Source organism: Pelodiscus sinensis, chromosome 6 (genome assembly GCF_049634645.1).
Source record: "Pelodiscus sinensis isolate JC-2024 chromosome 6, ASM4963464v1, whole genome shotgun sequence".
NCBI classification, from domain to species: Eukaryota; Metazoa; Chordata; order Testudines; family Trionychidae; genus Pelodiscus; species Pelodiscus sinensis.
The window spans coordinates 104,477,510-104,493,592 of NC_134716.1; the positions used below are offsets into that span (position 1 = coordinate 104,477,510).

General features: G+C 46.3%; 1 protein-coding gene and 1 long non-coding RNA gene across 2 annotated transcripts in view; one reads left to right on the plus strand and one right to left on the minus strand.

Annotated features, from left to right (window-relative positions):
* Positions 1-3,881: 3,881 nt before the first annotated feature.
* LOC142829964 (uncharacterized) lies at positions 3,882-10,556 on the plus strand. The gene is made up of 3 exons (XR_012904942.1): positions 3,882-3,946; positions 7,645-7,767; positions 10,142-10,556. It is a non-coding gene; the product is annotated as an uncharacterized LOC142829964 (long non-coding RNA).
* A 1,620-nt stretch (positions 10,557-12,176) lies between these two features.
* EGFLAM (EGF like, fibronectin type III and laminin G domains) overlaps positions 12,177-16,083 on the minus strand; it is a 127,897-nt gene continuing 123,990 nt past the window's right edge. Inside the window, exons 22-23 of the mRNA XM_006139475.3 lie at positions 13,622-13,725; positions 12,177-13,257 (exon numbers count right to left, since the gene is read on the minus strand). Coding sequence (XP_006139537.2) covers positions 13,103-13,257; positions 13,622-13,725 — 259 coding nt within the window. The 3' untranslated portion in view covers positions 12,177-13,102. The remainder of the gene's footprint in view (positions 13,258-13,621; positions 13,726-16,083) is intronic.

The following is a 16,083-nucleotide window of genomic DNA, read 5'->3' on the forward strand; positions in this document are numbered from 1 at the left end:
TAAAAAACTAGTTCGAATTAGCGTTTTGCTATTTTGAACTAGCATGTCCACATTAAATGGACCCTGAACCGGGCTTAAGGATGGCCGGAAGCAGTGCTGGCAGGGCATCAGAGGAGGACTTAGAGCGTGGAGATGCTTTCTCAGGCTAGCCGAGGGCTGTGCTTAAAGGGTCCCGACCCCCACCCCGGACAGACAGTTCTCAAGGGTGTCCCGCTTGCAAAGCAGTCCAGGCTTGGATTGCCCGGACTACCCACACTGGGCACATCACAGCACTCGGCCATCAGCCCGGCTGCACTTGCCGCAGGCTGCCATCTGGGGAGAGGGGGCAATTGGGGGGCTGCAGGAGAGCTTCCACCCCAAAAGCCCGCAGAGCCAGCCCAGTCCTCCCAATCGGGGGCTCGTGCCCCATTCCTCCTTCACCTCCTTCCACTTACCCTTCCCTAGCCCCTCTTCTTGATGTACAAAATAAAGATAACGTGTCTTCCAAAATGGAATCTGTCTTTATTGAACAAAACTGGGGGAGACTGCGAAAAGGAGGTGGGAGAGGGGAGGGCAACTAAAATGATCAGGGGTTGGGAACATGTCCCATATGAAGAGAGGCTAAAGAGACTGGGACTTTTCAGCTTAGAAAAGAGGAGACGGAGGGGGGACAGGATAGAGGTCTCTAAAAGCAGGGGTTGGGTGGAGAGGATGCATACAGAAAAGTTCTTCCTGAGTTCCCATAAAGAAGGACTAGAGGACACCAAAGGAAAGGAATGGGTAGCAGGCTTCAAACTAGTAACAGATTGTTCTTCACAAAGCAAAGAGTCAACCTGTGGAACTCCTTGCTGCAGGAGGCTGTGAAGGCTACAACTAGAACAGAGTTTAAAGGGAAGTGAGATCAAGTCATGGAGGCTGGGTCCATGGAGTGGTATTAGCCAGGGGGTAGGAGTGGTGTCCCTGCCCAAGGTTTGTGGAAGGCTGGAGAGGGATGGCACGAGACAAATGGCTTGGTCACTGTCTTCAGTCCATCCCCTCCAGGGCCCCTAGGGTTGGCCACTGTCGGCAGACAGGCTACTGGGCTAGATGGACCTTTGGTCTGACCCAGTACGGCCATTGTAAGCTCAGAGCTCAGGGTCGGGGGGTCTCAGTGGACCCCCTTGATTCTCTTGCACACCTGCACCTGGGTGGCCAGGCTGGCAGCTCTCCTGCCCTAGACGGCCACTTTCCTGTGCCTACTGCGGAGATCGTGGACAAGGTCCACGATGTCCGCACTAGCCCAGGCGGGTGCCCGCCTCTTGCGGTCCCAGGCAAGCTCCCGGGAGCCGCTAGCCTGGTCCCGGGAAGAGGGGGAGGGCTGGGGGGCATCGGGTGGGTGGCTTGATCCGTGCCAGGTGCAGGGTCTGCTGGCTGGGTGCTGGCAGGCTTGCACCTGGCACGGGCACCGTAGCCAGCCCGTGCCCCTTTAAGGGGTCTGGGGCCGGGAGGGGGGTAGACGAGTTTCCCTGGTGTTGGGAACTAGCTAGTTCGAACTAGGCTTAATCCTCATAAAATGAGGTTTTCCTAGTTCGAACTAAGCGCTCCATTAGTTCGAACTAACGGACGTTAGTTCAAACTAACTTTGTAGTGTAGACATACCCTAATTGCTAGGAGCGTTTATTGCACCTAATCCCCAGGGGGAAAAAAGTTAACTGATGCCAAAAGCATAAATATTCAGTGTGATGTTCTCAGGTTTACCTAGGCTAGTAAGGTGGTTGGTTACTGCCTGGAAATGGCAGATGTCTTGTAGCGGTGCAGCTTTGGTCCAGTGCTCTCATCCCAACAGCCTCCTCTTACCCCCACCCCCACCCCCCGCCAGCAGCGCAGAGCTTCATCCTAGTTTTGCCCAACCAGGCTGCTCTTTGCTGGGTGACTTTAATACTCTTCCAGCTCTAGATTCATCTTAAAAATCATCCTAGTTCAAGGATCAGACCCTCTCCTTGGACTCTTGCAGGGAAAATGTTTCATTTGCTGCCTTTACAGAGACAGTAAAACACTCCATCCTGCTGTTTAGAAGTACACATTTTACTGAACATACATAACACTGATGATTTACAATGAAAGCAAAGCAAGTTTAGTGAAGAGAGCATGTTTTCAATGACACCAAGTAACAGGGTTAAAGGTAGAGATGACTACAAACTAGTAACAGTGAAAACATGCATCTAAAAGTTTAATATGATCTAGCACAATACAGTCTTTGTTCAAGATGATTTCTTTCACCCAGTTCCCAGGCTTTTACTGGCCAGCCTGGCTAGGACCCCCTCACAGAGATCAGGTGGCTGTATTTCTCTCTCTCCCAAGGGGAAGGATAAAAAATGGAGTCTCACTATCTCTAAAGTGGTTGTTTTTGTCTGAAAAGACAGAAAACCCCACACCCCTTCAAGGATTCAGTCTTCTGTCTCCCCCTGCGGAGACAGGAGTCAGGTTAATTCTGTGTCTCTAGTTAAGAATCCGGATAATCTCTGCAGGCTTAGCTTGATGGCTTTGTTTACTGCTAATATGTAAGATGAGGTAAACCCATGTTCCTTTGCCTAGGATGAACCTGTTTATCACCATTACCTAAGCTATGCTGTTTTGTTTTTACCATGTTCAGTGCACACACTAGTAACATTACAGAGGGAATTCCCATATAACATCAACACATGCATTTTACAATTGTATTGATGACCAAGGTGTGGCTAGCTTTTATGACCCCTTGCAAGGTCTGTTTTGTACAAATACTGCAATGGCATGTTAATTCAGGGGTGCCTTGGTTCACGGTCAGACATCACGGGAGGAATCTGAACAGCAGGAGAAACTGGGAGGAGGGTAATTAGTAGGTAGATACAGTGTGTAAAACTTCGGTGGGTGCTCTACCCGTGTAGTTCTCAAATTCTGCCAGAAAAAGGAATGTTCAGTTAAGATACTGCCTCCAAGTTCAAGTGACAGAACCTGTAATTGTGCACATGGACCAGAAGGGGAGAGACTAAGAGATGAGGGTACTGGATTTCACAGCTGTAGGCTCCAGCTGGCATACTAAATTAGGCACATTGGAAGCTGGCTGCAGTCATTTAGCAATTCTCCATCAGGGTTATGGATGTGTCTCAGGTGCCTCAGCAATAAAGAGTGCCAGCACTAGGTCACGATCTGCAGAAAAGCACTCTACAAATTCTTGCTGACTGGGCAGATAGGGTCATTTCTATTGTGTCAGATTAATCTGTTGCAGGGACACGTCCGTCACTGCTTTTCGACTTTCCCAGTGGAGGGTTATCTGGGCGTTGCACTGACATCTCAGGCTGAAGGGGGCCTCCTCGTATGTAGCTGGGACCACCCAGGGCTCAAAACAGGGTCCAGCATAAGTGGTTATTTTTAATCTCTTTCATTTCCTGGGGCAAGATTAGCATGGCTCTGCAAAGTGACAGCTGCCAGTTTTAGAGCAGCCTAAGCCTCTGGTGGCTGGGGCTGACCAATAAGGCTCAGAGAGACAACCACTAGGACTCCCCTAGCTGCACTCAATTAAATTTCCAGCCCAGGAAAGTTTATGCCTAAGTAAATTTGTTAGCTTTTAAGGTACCACAGGACTCCCTATGGCAGTTACTTTGTGACACTTCTGCATGCCCAACCGCTGCCCACATATTCTTTCTGTTTGCCTGGTCTTGGCACATGAAAGCTTTTTAGTACAATACGCTATAGGTGCCCAGTCCATGGGCGGCGAGTTATATGGGTTCATGGTGCCCCTACTCCAGTAATATTCAGAGCTGGGGGCCCTGCTCCAGCAATATTTGGAGCTGGGCCTCTCCCCGGTCCCCACTTGCTGCCCCCCCCCCCCCCCCCCGTGTCCTCCCACCCCAGCCCCAGAGTACCTCCCCTGGCCCCGCCCCGTCCCTGCCATGCGCAGCTTTCAGTCCGGCTCTCCCTTTCCAGCTGCTGCCATGCACGGCATTTGCAGGTGAACAAGGAGACACCTGGGTATGATGTCCTGGCCCGGAACTTTAAAACTGCTTGGCACGGTGTTTCACCGTGCGGCATAGCTCCGGGTTTGAAGTCCGGGGACTTCTGGGGCCCGAGCACGGACTCCAGCCCCGCAAGGTAGAAGGGAGGGGAGGAAGAGGCTTATGAGGAGAGGGAAGAAAGGGGAAGGGTGGGAGAGGAAGGGGCTTGCGTGGAGGGGGAGGAAGGGGTGGGAGAGGAAGAGGCTTGTGCAGAGGGGAAGGGGGAAGAAAGGGGAAAGTACCAAGGGGAAGGGTGGAGGAGACACAAATGCCAGGGGTCCAAGTGCAGACAATGAGGAGAAAAGCAGGAGGGGAGCTGTCAGGTGGGGGGGGGGGGAGGACAGGGTGATGCTGGGAGAGGAGAAGAGTAAGGGCATTGGGGGCTAAAGGGAGGAGGGGAAGATGCTGGGAGAAGTCTTGAAAGAAGGGGTGGGCATGAGAAAGGTGGGGTTGGAAAGTGGTGATGGGGTGGGCATCAGGGAAAAAGGGCAAAGGGGGCAGGGGCAGTGAGGGAAGAGGGAGGCACCGAGAGGGTGCAGGTGCCAGGGGATTCTGGGGGTGAAGCAGAAGAGCAGACACCTGCAGGGGCGGGACCAGCACCAGAGGAGAGAGGCAGGGCAGGTGTGTAGAGGGAGGTATTAGAAGAAGGGATAAGAATGGGATAGTTCACATGATCAGAGTGGAGCTACTGAAGGAGTGAGCACAAGGGGGAGAGAAGGGTTGGTGGAGGGGGGCAGGTCTCAGGAGGGCTGAGGGCAGTAAGAAGGGCAGGAGTCAGGACAGCAGAGGAGAGTAAGGAGTTGGGGGGCAGAAGGCACCAGGGGAGCTGATGGAGCAAGAGAAGGAGACATGGCATCAGAGAGAAAAGATAAAGGTTTATAAAATATTTATTAATAACTTGGGTGCCACAGTGGGACATCCAAACAAGCCACATGAACTCAGTACTGGTGCACAACACAAAATTCATTCTGCTCATGGGAGGAAACTCTTAGGCTATGCCTGCACTGGCGGCTTCTTGCACAAGAACACGTCCACACTTCCATGTGCGAACTGTGCATTTGCACAAGAGCATCCATGGCAGTGTGGATGCTCTCTTGCGCAAGAAAGCTCCAATGGCCATTTTAGCCATATGGGTTTCTTGAGCAAGACATCCCTGCCACGCATCCACAGCTTACACCTGTTAGAAAAGAGCGTAGCGCTTACGCAAGATGCCCTCTTCCCACACCGTACTGTAAATTTCCTTGCACAAGAGCAGGCGTGCAGTGTGGATGCTCTGTGGGTTCTTGCACAAGAATGGCTGTACTTGCATAAGAAGCCGCGCGTGTAGTCATAGCCTTAGAGGGAACACTTCCCCCAGCCTCTCTGCCCCCGAGTTAATGTCAGACACATTGGGTTAAAGTAATTGCAGGATAGTTGCATGAGGAGAGGTTTGGTGGGGGCCGAACTAATCCTTGTTGGTAGGAGGATGATGGGAAATGGCATTTGAGAGGGGTGACATGACACCTTTTACTTGTGGTCATGTGTCCATCTTGCCCCGAGTGTGTTACCTCCAGAGGCCTGGTTAATGGGGATCAGGGGATGTGGTTACCAGGATTCAGGGGTGTGGCTAATGGGGCACCACCAAAAATTATACACACCTGCCACCCCTGGCCCAGTCAGCTCTGTGCTGTGCTGGGCTGGAATGAATGGCATTACCATGGCCTTGCAACACAAGGTAGTGGATTGCATGGGGGAATCAGTAGTCATCTTGGAATTGTGGGCAGATATAGGCTGAATATTAGCTTTCCACTGATTGTGCCACGGTTCCCCTTACACAGGGACTTCCTTACCATTTTTAGTGCCCCATGCAGTCCAAGCACTATGGGGCAGGGGACGAGTAGCTGCTCCAAGGGGCAGGACTGTACTCAAAGCTGTGGGAGCAGGAACTGGGGGGAGGGGTTGAGGAGGGGTAGGGAGGCTGGTGAGGGAGCAGGCAGACTGAGTGGCACAGCCAGCTGGAGCTGCAGGCCAGGAGGTGGCGCAGACAGAAGGGGAGTGGAACTGAGGGCTGGCAGGTGTGGAGGTGGCTCTGGAGGGTTGGGTCTGATGGGGTTAGGAGATGAGGAAACCAGGGGTCTGGAGGACTGGGTCCAACAGGACTGAGAGGCAGAGTGGGAGGGGGTAGAGTGGAGGCTTGGGGACTGGGTCTGATGGGGTTCATTGGCAGAGTGGAGGGGAGCAGGGAGTGGGGGGTTGGGGCAGACAGAGTTGGGAGCTGGAGGAGGAGAGGGGACTAGAGTCAACGGGGAGGTGGAGGTGGAGAGGGTGAGGGCATTAGGGCTGGAGCAGGGACTGGGGCCAAAGGGGCCAGGAGGTGGGGGGCAGGGATAGGGGACTGGTGCTGATGGGGCTGTTAGGCAGAGCACGGGGCAGGAGGCTGGAGCATTGAGACCACCAGAGGCCGGTGGTGGCCCTAGACATCCACAGAATAGAGAACTACTAAATATGGAGCACTGCAGCTGCAAATGACTAAGGATGGCCCTGCCCTTATACAGATGTGAGCCCATGAGTTTCATGAGCTCGAGCAGCTGAGCCTGATTTTTGCTCTCTGTGACATTTAGCTGAATGATGTGCTTTCCTTTAACCAGCAGCTCAAGCAGATGATGCTGACACAGAAATTCTTGTAAGGAATAGCTGGCGGGTGAGCAGCTTAAAAACCTCAGTGTGTAGCACTGAATGCAAGTAAAAAATTGGCTCCTACTCTCGGCATCTTTATAGTTTAACTAGGACATAACGATGCAAGCCACTTGCCATTGCTGCTATTCTAATGACAGCCATGTGATGCTGATTTCACCATAAAGCTAAGGCCTTTTGGGAGCTATGCCAAACAGGGATGTCAATAAAGAGCTGATGCTCATTTGTGAAAGTCTTGTGCGAAGGGGATAAGTATCCCAGCATGAGTATGACTCTGCAGGGAGATGAATGTTGCCCTGTTCCAATACAAAGTATATAGAAAATGATCAACCCCCAGAAACAATATAGAGGGTGGGAGGACTACACTTACTGGCACTGGGAATGTTTTAAGTAGAAAGACCAAGGAATAACTACAATTTAGCGAGGAAAAGCCCACTAGATTCCCCTGACACATAAATGGCAGATGATATTCATGCTGTGGCTTGTTTGCACTTGCTTGCCCCAGAAAAATGCTGCAGCAATTGGTATGTTATATAGATTGCCAGAGCCTTGCAGCCTAAGGAAACAAGTGATGCATCAGTCTCTTTTCTGTAATCAATATAGCTAGCAGAGAGCTCCTGCAGCAGGGCTCTGTGTATTCATGGACAGCCTAATGTATTGTTTTTTTAACCAAATGTAAATTTTTACCAAAATTAAGTGTTTTTTAAAGAAAAAAAATAATTTGTGGCAAGCTAATTTAACAGAAGCAACTTTGTCCCAACAGCTGTTTGCCATAAGGTCCCCCTCTTGCCTTTTTGCAGCCATCTTTAATGTTTTTGTGACAGCACCACACAGTAGGATGCCATCATTCCCTTTTAGGCAGGCAGGTGAGCTGACTGAAGCAATAAGGTGCACTCACAAGATGTGTTGAGGGTTCCCCCCACCTTCTGGGTTTTGTTTTCTTCTCTTTTTGTCCGGCCTGAAATTCATCTTTGTTGCTTAGTGCGTGTGCCGTTCTGTGAGAGTTCCCCCCCAAACGAAGCAACTGGAAATGGAGTTGGTGCTGGGTGCCAATGAGGGAGGTTGTTCTATGAAGGGAAATAATTTTTGGCTTTTGGGAGGACAGGTAAGTAGCAATTCGATAGCGGAACAAGTTCTGTAATTCCCTATGCAGTCCTCTTCTAAAACATGTACCTCTTTCTTGAGGGCCTGCCTTTGCCTGTGTTCCTGAAGTCACCAGTCTACTATTTATTGGCTACTCATGCATGGCAAGGACTGGTGTATACTTAAGGCTAAGGCAGAGGTGAACTGGTATGAAATGTCCATAGGAAAAGGCAGGATCAAACCGCAGGAGGCTACTCCACTGGTTGCAGTGGGGTGATTGAGAGGTGAAATGTTAGGCCCATGAAAAGAATGAGGTGTCAGGCCAAGCTCTTCAGGCACATAATGTCTGGGAAGCTGGGATTTAGGTAGCTGGCAGCAGGTGCATCCCACTACTTGGAATTCTAAGCTATGATTTCCCTCCCCCCACTTCCTGGCTATCAATGTCTGTCAGGTCAACTTTATTTGGAGGGGGATAGGGAAAGCAGGAACCCTATCACCCACTCCAGTATAGCCACTGGTTAGGGCGCTCACTTGCGATGTGGAATACCTGTTTCCAAATCCCTGCATTACCCAATTTGGAAGAGGGCCTTTAACCCACGTTGCTGCATCCTATGTGAGTGCCTTGACTGCCATGTTCTTTCTGGGGGTGGGGGTTCTCTGTTGTTCCTGTTGGAGCTATTTCACTTGGTTTAAATAAAGACTGATAGGAGAAAAGACTTGAGCCTGACTCTCCCACAGGGCTAGGGAATAGATAATCTGGGAAACACAACTGCAAAGCGGCCACAAAAATCCCCCCCCACACAAACAAACACCCACCCCCAACTGTCTTTTACCTGTGCTCTAGAAACTCCTGCTGCATTGGGCCCTGCTGACAAGACAGGCAGGCAAAAGCCTATTTTGATAATCTTGCCAAGGCTCAGGTGTCAGCGAGGGCTCCAAGCAACTCATTAATTGTGGAGCAGTGGCAGGACTTTGGGTGGAAATGAAAGCACCTGCTGTGAATGAAACATCATAGTGACTCCTAAACATTGGACTTAGGCATGTTAGTCTTTCTGTACATCTATGCCCAAGGGACTTGCTCTGTTTTTGTCAAGATATAGGCTTCAAGTATGGACTGTGATCTAAACCCCTTTATATCACCGGCATAGCATATGAGGTCTGGAGAGCAACCAGCTCCCACTGCACGGCGATGATTGAAAGTATTGTGCCTATATTCAAACTCAAGAAGGCTCACTCACTGGCCCCAAAGATAAGAAGTGCAGTATTTCATTTAAGACTGTGGTAATATTGCATAATATTCTGCAATGATTCTGTGTGTTTCAGATGCAAGTGAAATGTGTTGCTGTAAACCAAAGGGCTGTTGAAAGCAGTCATGAAAAATTTGGTTAATCTTATCCTGCTGTACTCATTATACTAGGCTGTTCGTGAAGTGAACCGATTACATTGTCAAGTCCTAAAACTTTAAGGAAGAAAAAGAGGTGCCAATGTGCCTAGTAATTTTGTAAAGAAAAGGCAGCAACAGAGTTTCTGGTTAATTGGGAGCGTACTACTCACAGTTTGCCCTAACTACGCAAAGCCTCCCTGTTTTGTATCTTGTGCCAGATAGTTGCTGGCTTGTTTATTAAACTAACTCAACCACGAATACTGAGCACATGTGTGTCAGGTTTTCTTTTGGGGAATGACTGACTGCTTTGTAATATACAAGTTCTTCTTTCCCAGCCTGTGACGTGAAAGTTAGAGCCCAAATAATCCTCCCTTTTTATTCTACTCTCACAGCATCTGTGTGTTCCTCTCACTTTATTGTTAGCTAAGGACTCCACTACTTCCTTTCAGACTGCCAGTGTCATTCCTTAAACAAGCATAGGGGGCAGTGTTGAGCAACATGTGGCATCTCCTCCTCTACACAGGGCAGGGTATATCACTGCTGCTGGAATTCCAAGAAGAATGTGTGACAAGTCAAAAAGCTGGAAGCTTTAATGGTGGTATCACTCTGCAGTGAAGGTGCCTTTGGCTTCTCAGCCCTGTTCTTTAAGAGGAGAGTGAGGCGGTCTTTAAAATTAAAACTGCCCAAAAGAAATGTGTTTTGAAAGAGTCAAGTATTACAGTACACCACATCTGTCAATGCAGCAGTGTTACTTATTATGCCTTATTTGCTCAGCTGGATGGATGAGGCTGACATAGCAAGTGAGGTAATCTGAGTTAGGAGTGTGGGTTTGTTTGTGGTGTGCCTTTATTGGCCTCTCACACCGAACACGAAGTTTCTTAAAAACATGAAGTTAATAGCACGAAGCTTCTTAAAAATCAATCCTGCACTTTGAAAGACCAGCTCCTGTTCCACCAACATAGCTCCCTATCCTGAGGTGACTTTTTCTGTAATTAACTTTCTTTACATACAGAGTCATCTCCTGCCAGATGCTGATTTTTGAATTGGGCTCCAGATTTGGTGACAAGAGTTGCAAGGGCACAGGAAGCAACCAGATGGGAGAAAGTAAAAGTAAATATGCTGAAAACATCATGCAGTACTTACCAAATAGATGTGCCTCACAGACACTACGCATAGTACAACTAAGTCACTCTTAATAAATGGCCCCACATGCTTAAAGAATGGGAATACAAGGCTCCAATTCAATTGCCATCTCCATGTTCACAATAAAATGCAGCATAAACTTGCTTAAATGCCTGTTTCTGCATCTTCTATACAAGTATCCCCTGAAGGTACATTGTCTTACAAGATGTCTTCATTTAGCTAATCTAGTACTTTAGCAGCACGATTTTCTATTTTATCTTCTTTATTTTGATAAACTAGGCAAATATAACTTAGATAGGGCCACGATAAGGTGGGTGCATAATTGTTGTTAACGGTTCTAAATCCCGCTGGAAAGGGATAACAAGTGTAGTTCCTCAAGGGTCTGTTTTGGGACCCGTACTGTTCAATATCTTCATCAATGATGTAGATATTGGGATAGAGAGTACGCTTATTAAGTTTGCAGATGATACCAAACTGGATGGGGTTGCAACTTCTTTGGAGGATAGGGACATAATTCAAAATGACCTTAGCAAGTTAGAGAAATGGTCAGAGGTAAACAGGATGAGGTTTAATAAAGAGAAATGCAAAGTGCTCCACTTAGGAAGGAAAAATCAGTTCCATACATACAAGATGGGAAGCGACTGTCTAGGAAGGAGCATGGCGGAAAGGGATCTAGGGGTCATAGTGGACCACAAGTTGAATATGAGTCAACAGTGTGATGCTGTTGCAAAAAAAGCAAATATGATTCTAGGTTGTATCAACAGGTGTGTTGTAAGCAAAACTCGTGAAGTCATTCTGCCGCTCTACTCTGCACTAGTTAGGCCTCAGCTGGAGTACTGTGTCCAGTTCTGGGTGCCACATTTCAAGAAAGATGTGGAGAAATTGGAAAGGGTACAGAGAACAGCGACAAGAATGATTAAATGTCTAGAGAACATGACCTATGAAGCCAGGCTTCATGAACTGGGCTTGTTTAGTTTGGAAAAAAGAAGATTAAGGGGGGACATGATAGCGGTTTTCAAATAATTAAAAGGGTGTCACAAGGAGGAAGGAGAAAATTTGTTCCTCTTGGTTACTGAGGACAGGACAAGGAGTAATGGGCTTAAAGTGCAGCAGGGGAGGTTTAGATTGGACATTAGGAAAAAATTCCTAACTGTCAGGGTGGTCAAATATTGGAATAAATTGCCAAGGGAGGTGGTGGAATCTCCCTCTCTGGAGATATTTAAGAACAGGTTAGATAGACATCTGTCAGGGATGGTGTAGACGGAGCTTGGTCCTGCCTTGAGGGTGGGGGGCTGGACTCGATGACCTCTCGAGGTCCCTTTCAGTCCTATTATTCTATGATTATTCTATGATTCTATGATTCTCTCTTCATTAGGTCTTTCAGCAGCACTCGCCCTATAGTAAAAGTTCAGCTACCCAGGCCAGAAATCCACCCGTGTCAGTGCGCCATATATTGTACTATCTTTTGGGAATAATCATAAATCTATCTTTCTCTTCCAGCCAATGTATCCAGCACCTTTCCAATGGCAGAACCCCAATAGCTGAATAGTATTCTGTAACTGCACCTATGAGACTGGTTCTGGCAGCAGCAGTGGGGTTCTTGAGTGACCATGATATGGTGGCATGTTACCTCTTACATTTTAGTTTGTTTCCACTATTCTACTTTTATATGACCACAGCATAATGAAAATGCCAAATCTCCAAACTCTGAAATTCCAACTCTCCCTGCAGCATTTTCTGTCTGTTCTGCTGGTCCTGCAAATGCCAGTTTGACACATACTGTGGAATAGATTTTGATCTGATGCATGGAAAATAAGCTGTTTAAGTGGCCTAGGTCCTCTTGCTTACACAAAGTCTGATCTTTGTGTGAGATACAAAAATACTGAAATATCACAGAAGCAAAAGATTTTTACACCTTTTTAATCGGTGTAAGCCAGGAAAGCTTCATGAATGTACAATTTTAACTGTCAAAATTTACAAAAAAAAGAAGTCAGATTTCAAACTGATTATAATTCACAAATATCTCCACTGACAATGTATAATACAGACATTAAACTTCTTTATATAACAAATTAAAAACACAGTTTTGTTGTTTTTAGGAAAATGTGCAAAGAGCTAAGTGTATTACACCTACACTTCAAAAGTTATACTATATGATCAGTTCTTTTGCTGCAGCTATAAAAATATACAAGTACAAAATTACTTCTACAAAATTGGTTTGTTGATTTTGCTGCTGGTAATAAAAAAGTAAACTTCAATATTAAGAATTATCCTCTTCAGCAAACAACATTGTTTTGGAAGCAAGAGATGTACGTTTTTGTTGTTTATATAGGAGGGAACATAACCTTGAATATTGCAGTGAATGCTAAGAACAACTGCTTATTCGGAGGGTAGAAATTTAAATGCATAGATACAGAGTCTGAAAATGTTCATTGGATGATAGTCTTTGTGCCGTTGTAAGCTGGAAAGAATACAAATGTTTCAATACTGTTTGTTTGGACATGTAAAAAAAATCTCTATGGAATCACAACACAGTCATTACATCACACCGTTCTTTGTAATTTGCACTGATGTGTGATCTTCAGTGTTCACTAAACATTTAATGGGTAAAAGTGACAGTTCCTACACAAAATACTCAGTTTGGTTTTGTCACTGAGCATCAAAAAGAGGAGAATGGAAAATGGTCTCCCTTTGTATGATTTCCCTTCAGTTTGGTTTTTTATCCATGGCCAACTCAAAGCATTGACCTTAGAGTGCAGTGCCAGTCATTTTGGTCTCAGCCACATACACATCCGCACAATGGTCCCTCCGTGTGGAGCATCTTCTCTTGTCACTTTGTCCCACAGGTGTTAATGTTCTTCCCATCTGTGGCATCTTCAACCAGTGAAATGTGGTAATCTGTCGACAGTGTGAAGTGTGAGATACACCCCACCAGACCCCTCATGTACTGTCGGTTTGTGTGCAGTGCTATTTCCTTCATGCCACCTAGGAGAGACAGGGTGTGAGAAAGAGACCAAGAAACTACTAGAGGTACACGTACTTCCTTTTTTTCCATTTAAACCAATGTAAACCACATGACAGCCCTAGATTCCCATTCTAACAAAAAGAAACATCGGCTCTGATACAGCAGCAGGTTTTCAGTGAGGTTTTTGCTTCTTTTTATATATATTTTCATAGGCACTCAAAAATACAAATGTGATGGGCCTGAGAGAGTAAATTGGGAAGCTAATCCCTTCCACCACAACTCAATGCAAAAAGGAAACTAGAGTGAAGCATCTGAGTTACTTCCTTTAACCACTTCTCATGTATGGTTCTCAGTGGACCAGTACAGACAATGTTGGTCACTTACCTACATACAGATCTCCATTGATATTTAATTGTCTCATCATTCCAGGTGATTTACCAGTTCTGGCACCATAATCATCCACAGTTACCTTTCCAGACTGCCCATCCCTGAAATGGAAAACAAAATCCAGATTTAGATTTACTCTAGCAACTGATTCCTCCATTACATACAGTAAACAATCAAGCAGCAGCAGCAGCTCTTCCTGCACATGCATGTACAACTCAGAAGACCCGTCATTACTGAGCAAGATGCTTTTATTGCGAAGGCTTAATCTTGATTTGGGGAAGGCTCCTTGCGGTGTTATTCCACTGAAACACTACAGTGTCATTGGGTAAGTAAAGGATTCAGAGGAGGTGGGAGAAAAGAAATGAGTTGAAAGAGGAAAACTGAAAACAAATATTTGCTGCTGATTACAAAAAAAAAGGAATGTTGGTGACATCAGAGCAGAAATTTAGGAAGCCTTCAGGAGCCACTGCTAGCTTTGCACACTCAGCAGCTAATCACCTTCAGAGCTGCACACAATCTATCCATCACATTGCTGACCAGCCTTTACTATGATAACTTGCCACCATTCATTCCATGATGACTTTTTCAATGTTATTTCCAATTCTAGTCCGATGAGACCAAAGTACGTAAGTTTGCATCAGCTGATTTTCAACAGCAGGGTCTGCTTATTTCCAATAATATTGATAATATAAACATAAATATAAACATCTTCTTTTCTGTCCATCATGTATGCCAGAGGTTCCACCATCTTTCAGAAGCTTCCATTTTTCTTGTCAGCAGTACTAATTTCCCATGGCTCACTTCTGTAAGTCACTATGAAAAAATTACTTTTCATCAAGCAAACCTTTGTAAGATGCCAGTTTTCCCAAAGTCTTATGCAAGGTCATGGCTGAGTGAGCCATTTTTAGTCTTCCAATGTCTTTAGTTGCATATACACAAACCTAGATAATTTATTTATTCCCTCTACGGCTTGACCTTTGTGACATCTGTTTGCATCCTGTTTTTGTTAGTCAGGTCAATGTGGATGTATTGCATTTTTTGCCACATTTCATGGATATCACTGTTGCTGAGGATGAGCGTCTACATAACTCTAACTTCCTTTCAGCGCCAGCTTAGAGCCAGAATGATGTAGTCTTTATATGGTGTCAAAGTTTGTATCACTTGAGCTCATTGCACAGTGCTGCTGGTAGGTGTTCTCCTCCTCGTGTGCTAACAAATACAGCTACTTGGCAGCACCTCCTGGCTTTCTCTACAGTACAGGGTTTTTGCACAAGAAGCTTTTTGAGGAAGAGATCTTCCACCAAAACTTCTTGCACAAAAGTGTGTCCACACCTCAAAAGCGCATCGCAAAAGCAATGTGCTTTTGCACAAGAGAGCGTCCACGCTGCATGGACACTCTTGTGCAAGAAAGTTTTGATTGCCATTCATAGAATGGCCATCAGAGCATCTGTGCTTTTTCTGATAGGCTCTTTTTGCACAAGAAATCCCTGTTGAACATCCACACACAACTTTTTGAGCAAGAACTCTTGTGCAAAAAGGAGTTTATTCCTTGTAGAAAGAGGTATACCTACACCACAAAAAGCCCTCTGTTCTGACATTTTACTGTAAATTTTCTTGCACAAAAGTGCTTGTGAGGTGTGGATGCTCCGTAAGTTTTGTGCAAAAATTCTGTAGTGTAGACATAGCCCCAGTGAGATAAGGGGATGCCCACATAAAGGTAATGGCTACTACACTTAATAATTTGAACTCTCACAAGTGAAACAAAGTGAAACTATTAATTATAAACATTATGTAAGGCTTCAATTAAGGAAAAACAAGCAATTAGTAAAAGTGCTAAATGGTTACAATTATTAGCAATATCTGTGATGTTGGTAATTTAAGTGCCAACTCTGGCCAAGGCCACAGGCCTTAGCTAGAAATGACAAGCTCATAGCTGGAAACTAAAGCAGCTCAACTGTCTGTTAGATTTGTTCAAATTAGATACTAGTCTTATAATTCTCCTGTGGGAATTCTGTGCCATTGCACAATGCAGAATTTGCACAGAAATTGGTATGTGCTGAATTTCCTGTTCTCCCCACAGAAATGGGCTGATGCTGGCCATCACTACTGGGTACTGAACCCAGCAGAGCCCAGCTGGTGAACAGACAACACTACTGGGGAAGCAGGAAGGAGTTGGAGTGTTACCAGAATGCCCTCAATGAAGGGGGCTGTGGGCAGGAAATATACAAGTCCAGCAGCCAGCATCAGGCAGTTTCTCTCTCTGAATCCCTGGGCTGGGAGGTGCAAGGGAGATGTGGGTGTTCGGGCTGGGGACTGCATGTGAATGAGCTGGGAGGAGTAGAGCGTATAGATGTCTGGCCTGGGATGTAGGGTTGCCAGGTGACCGGTTTCTACGGGACAGTCTGGTATTCGTGCCCTCTGTCCGATAGAAAAATTCAGAAAATACCAGACATGTGCAA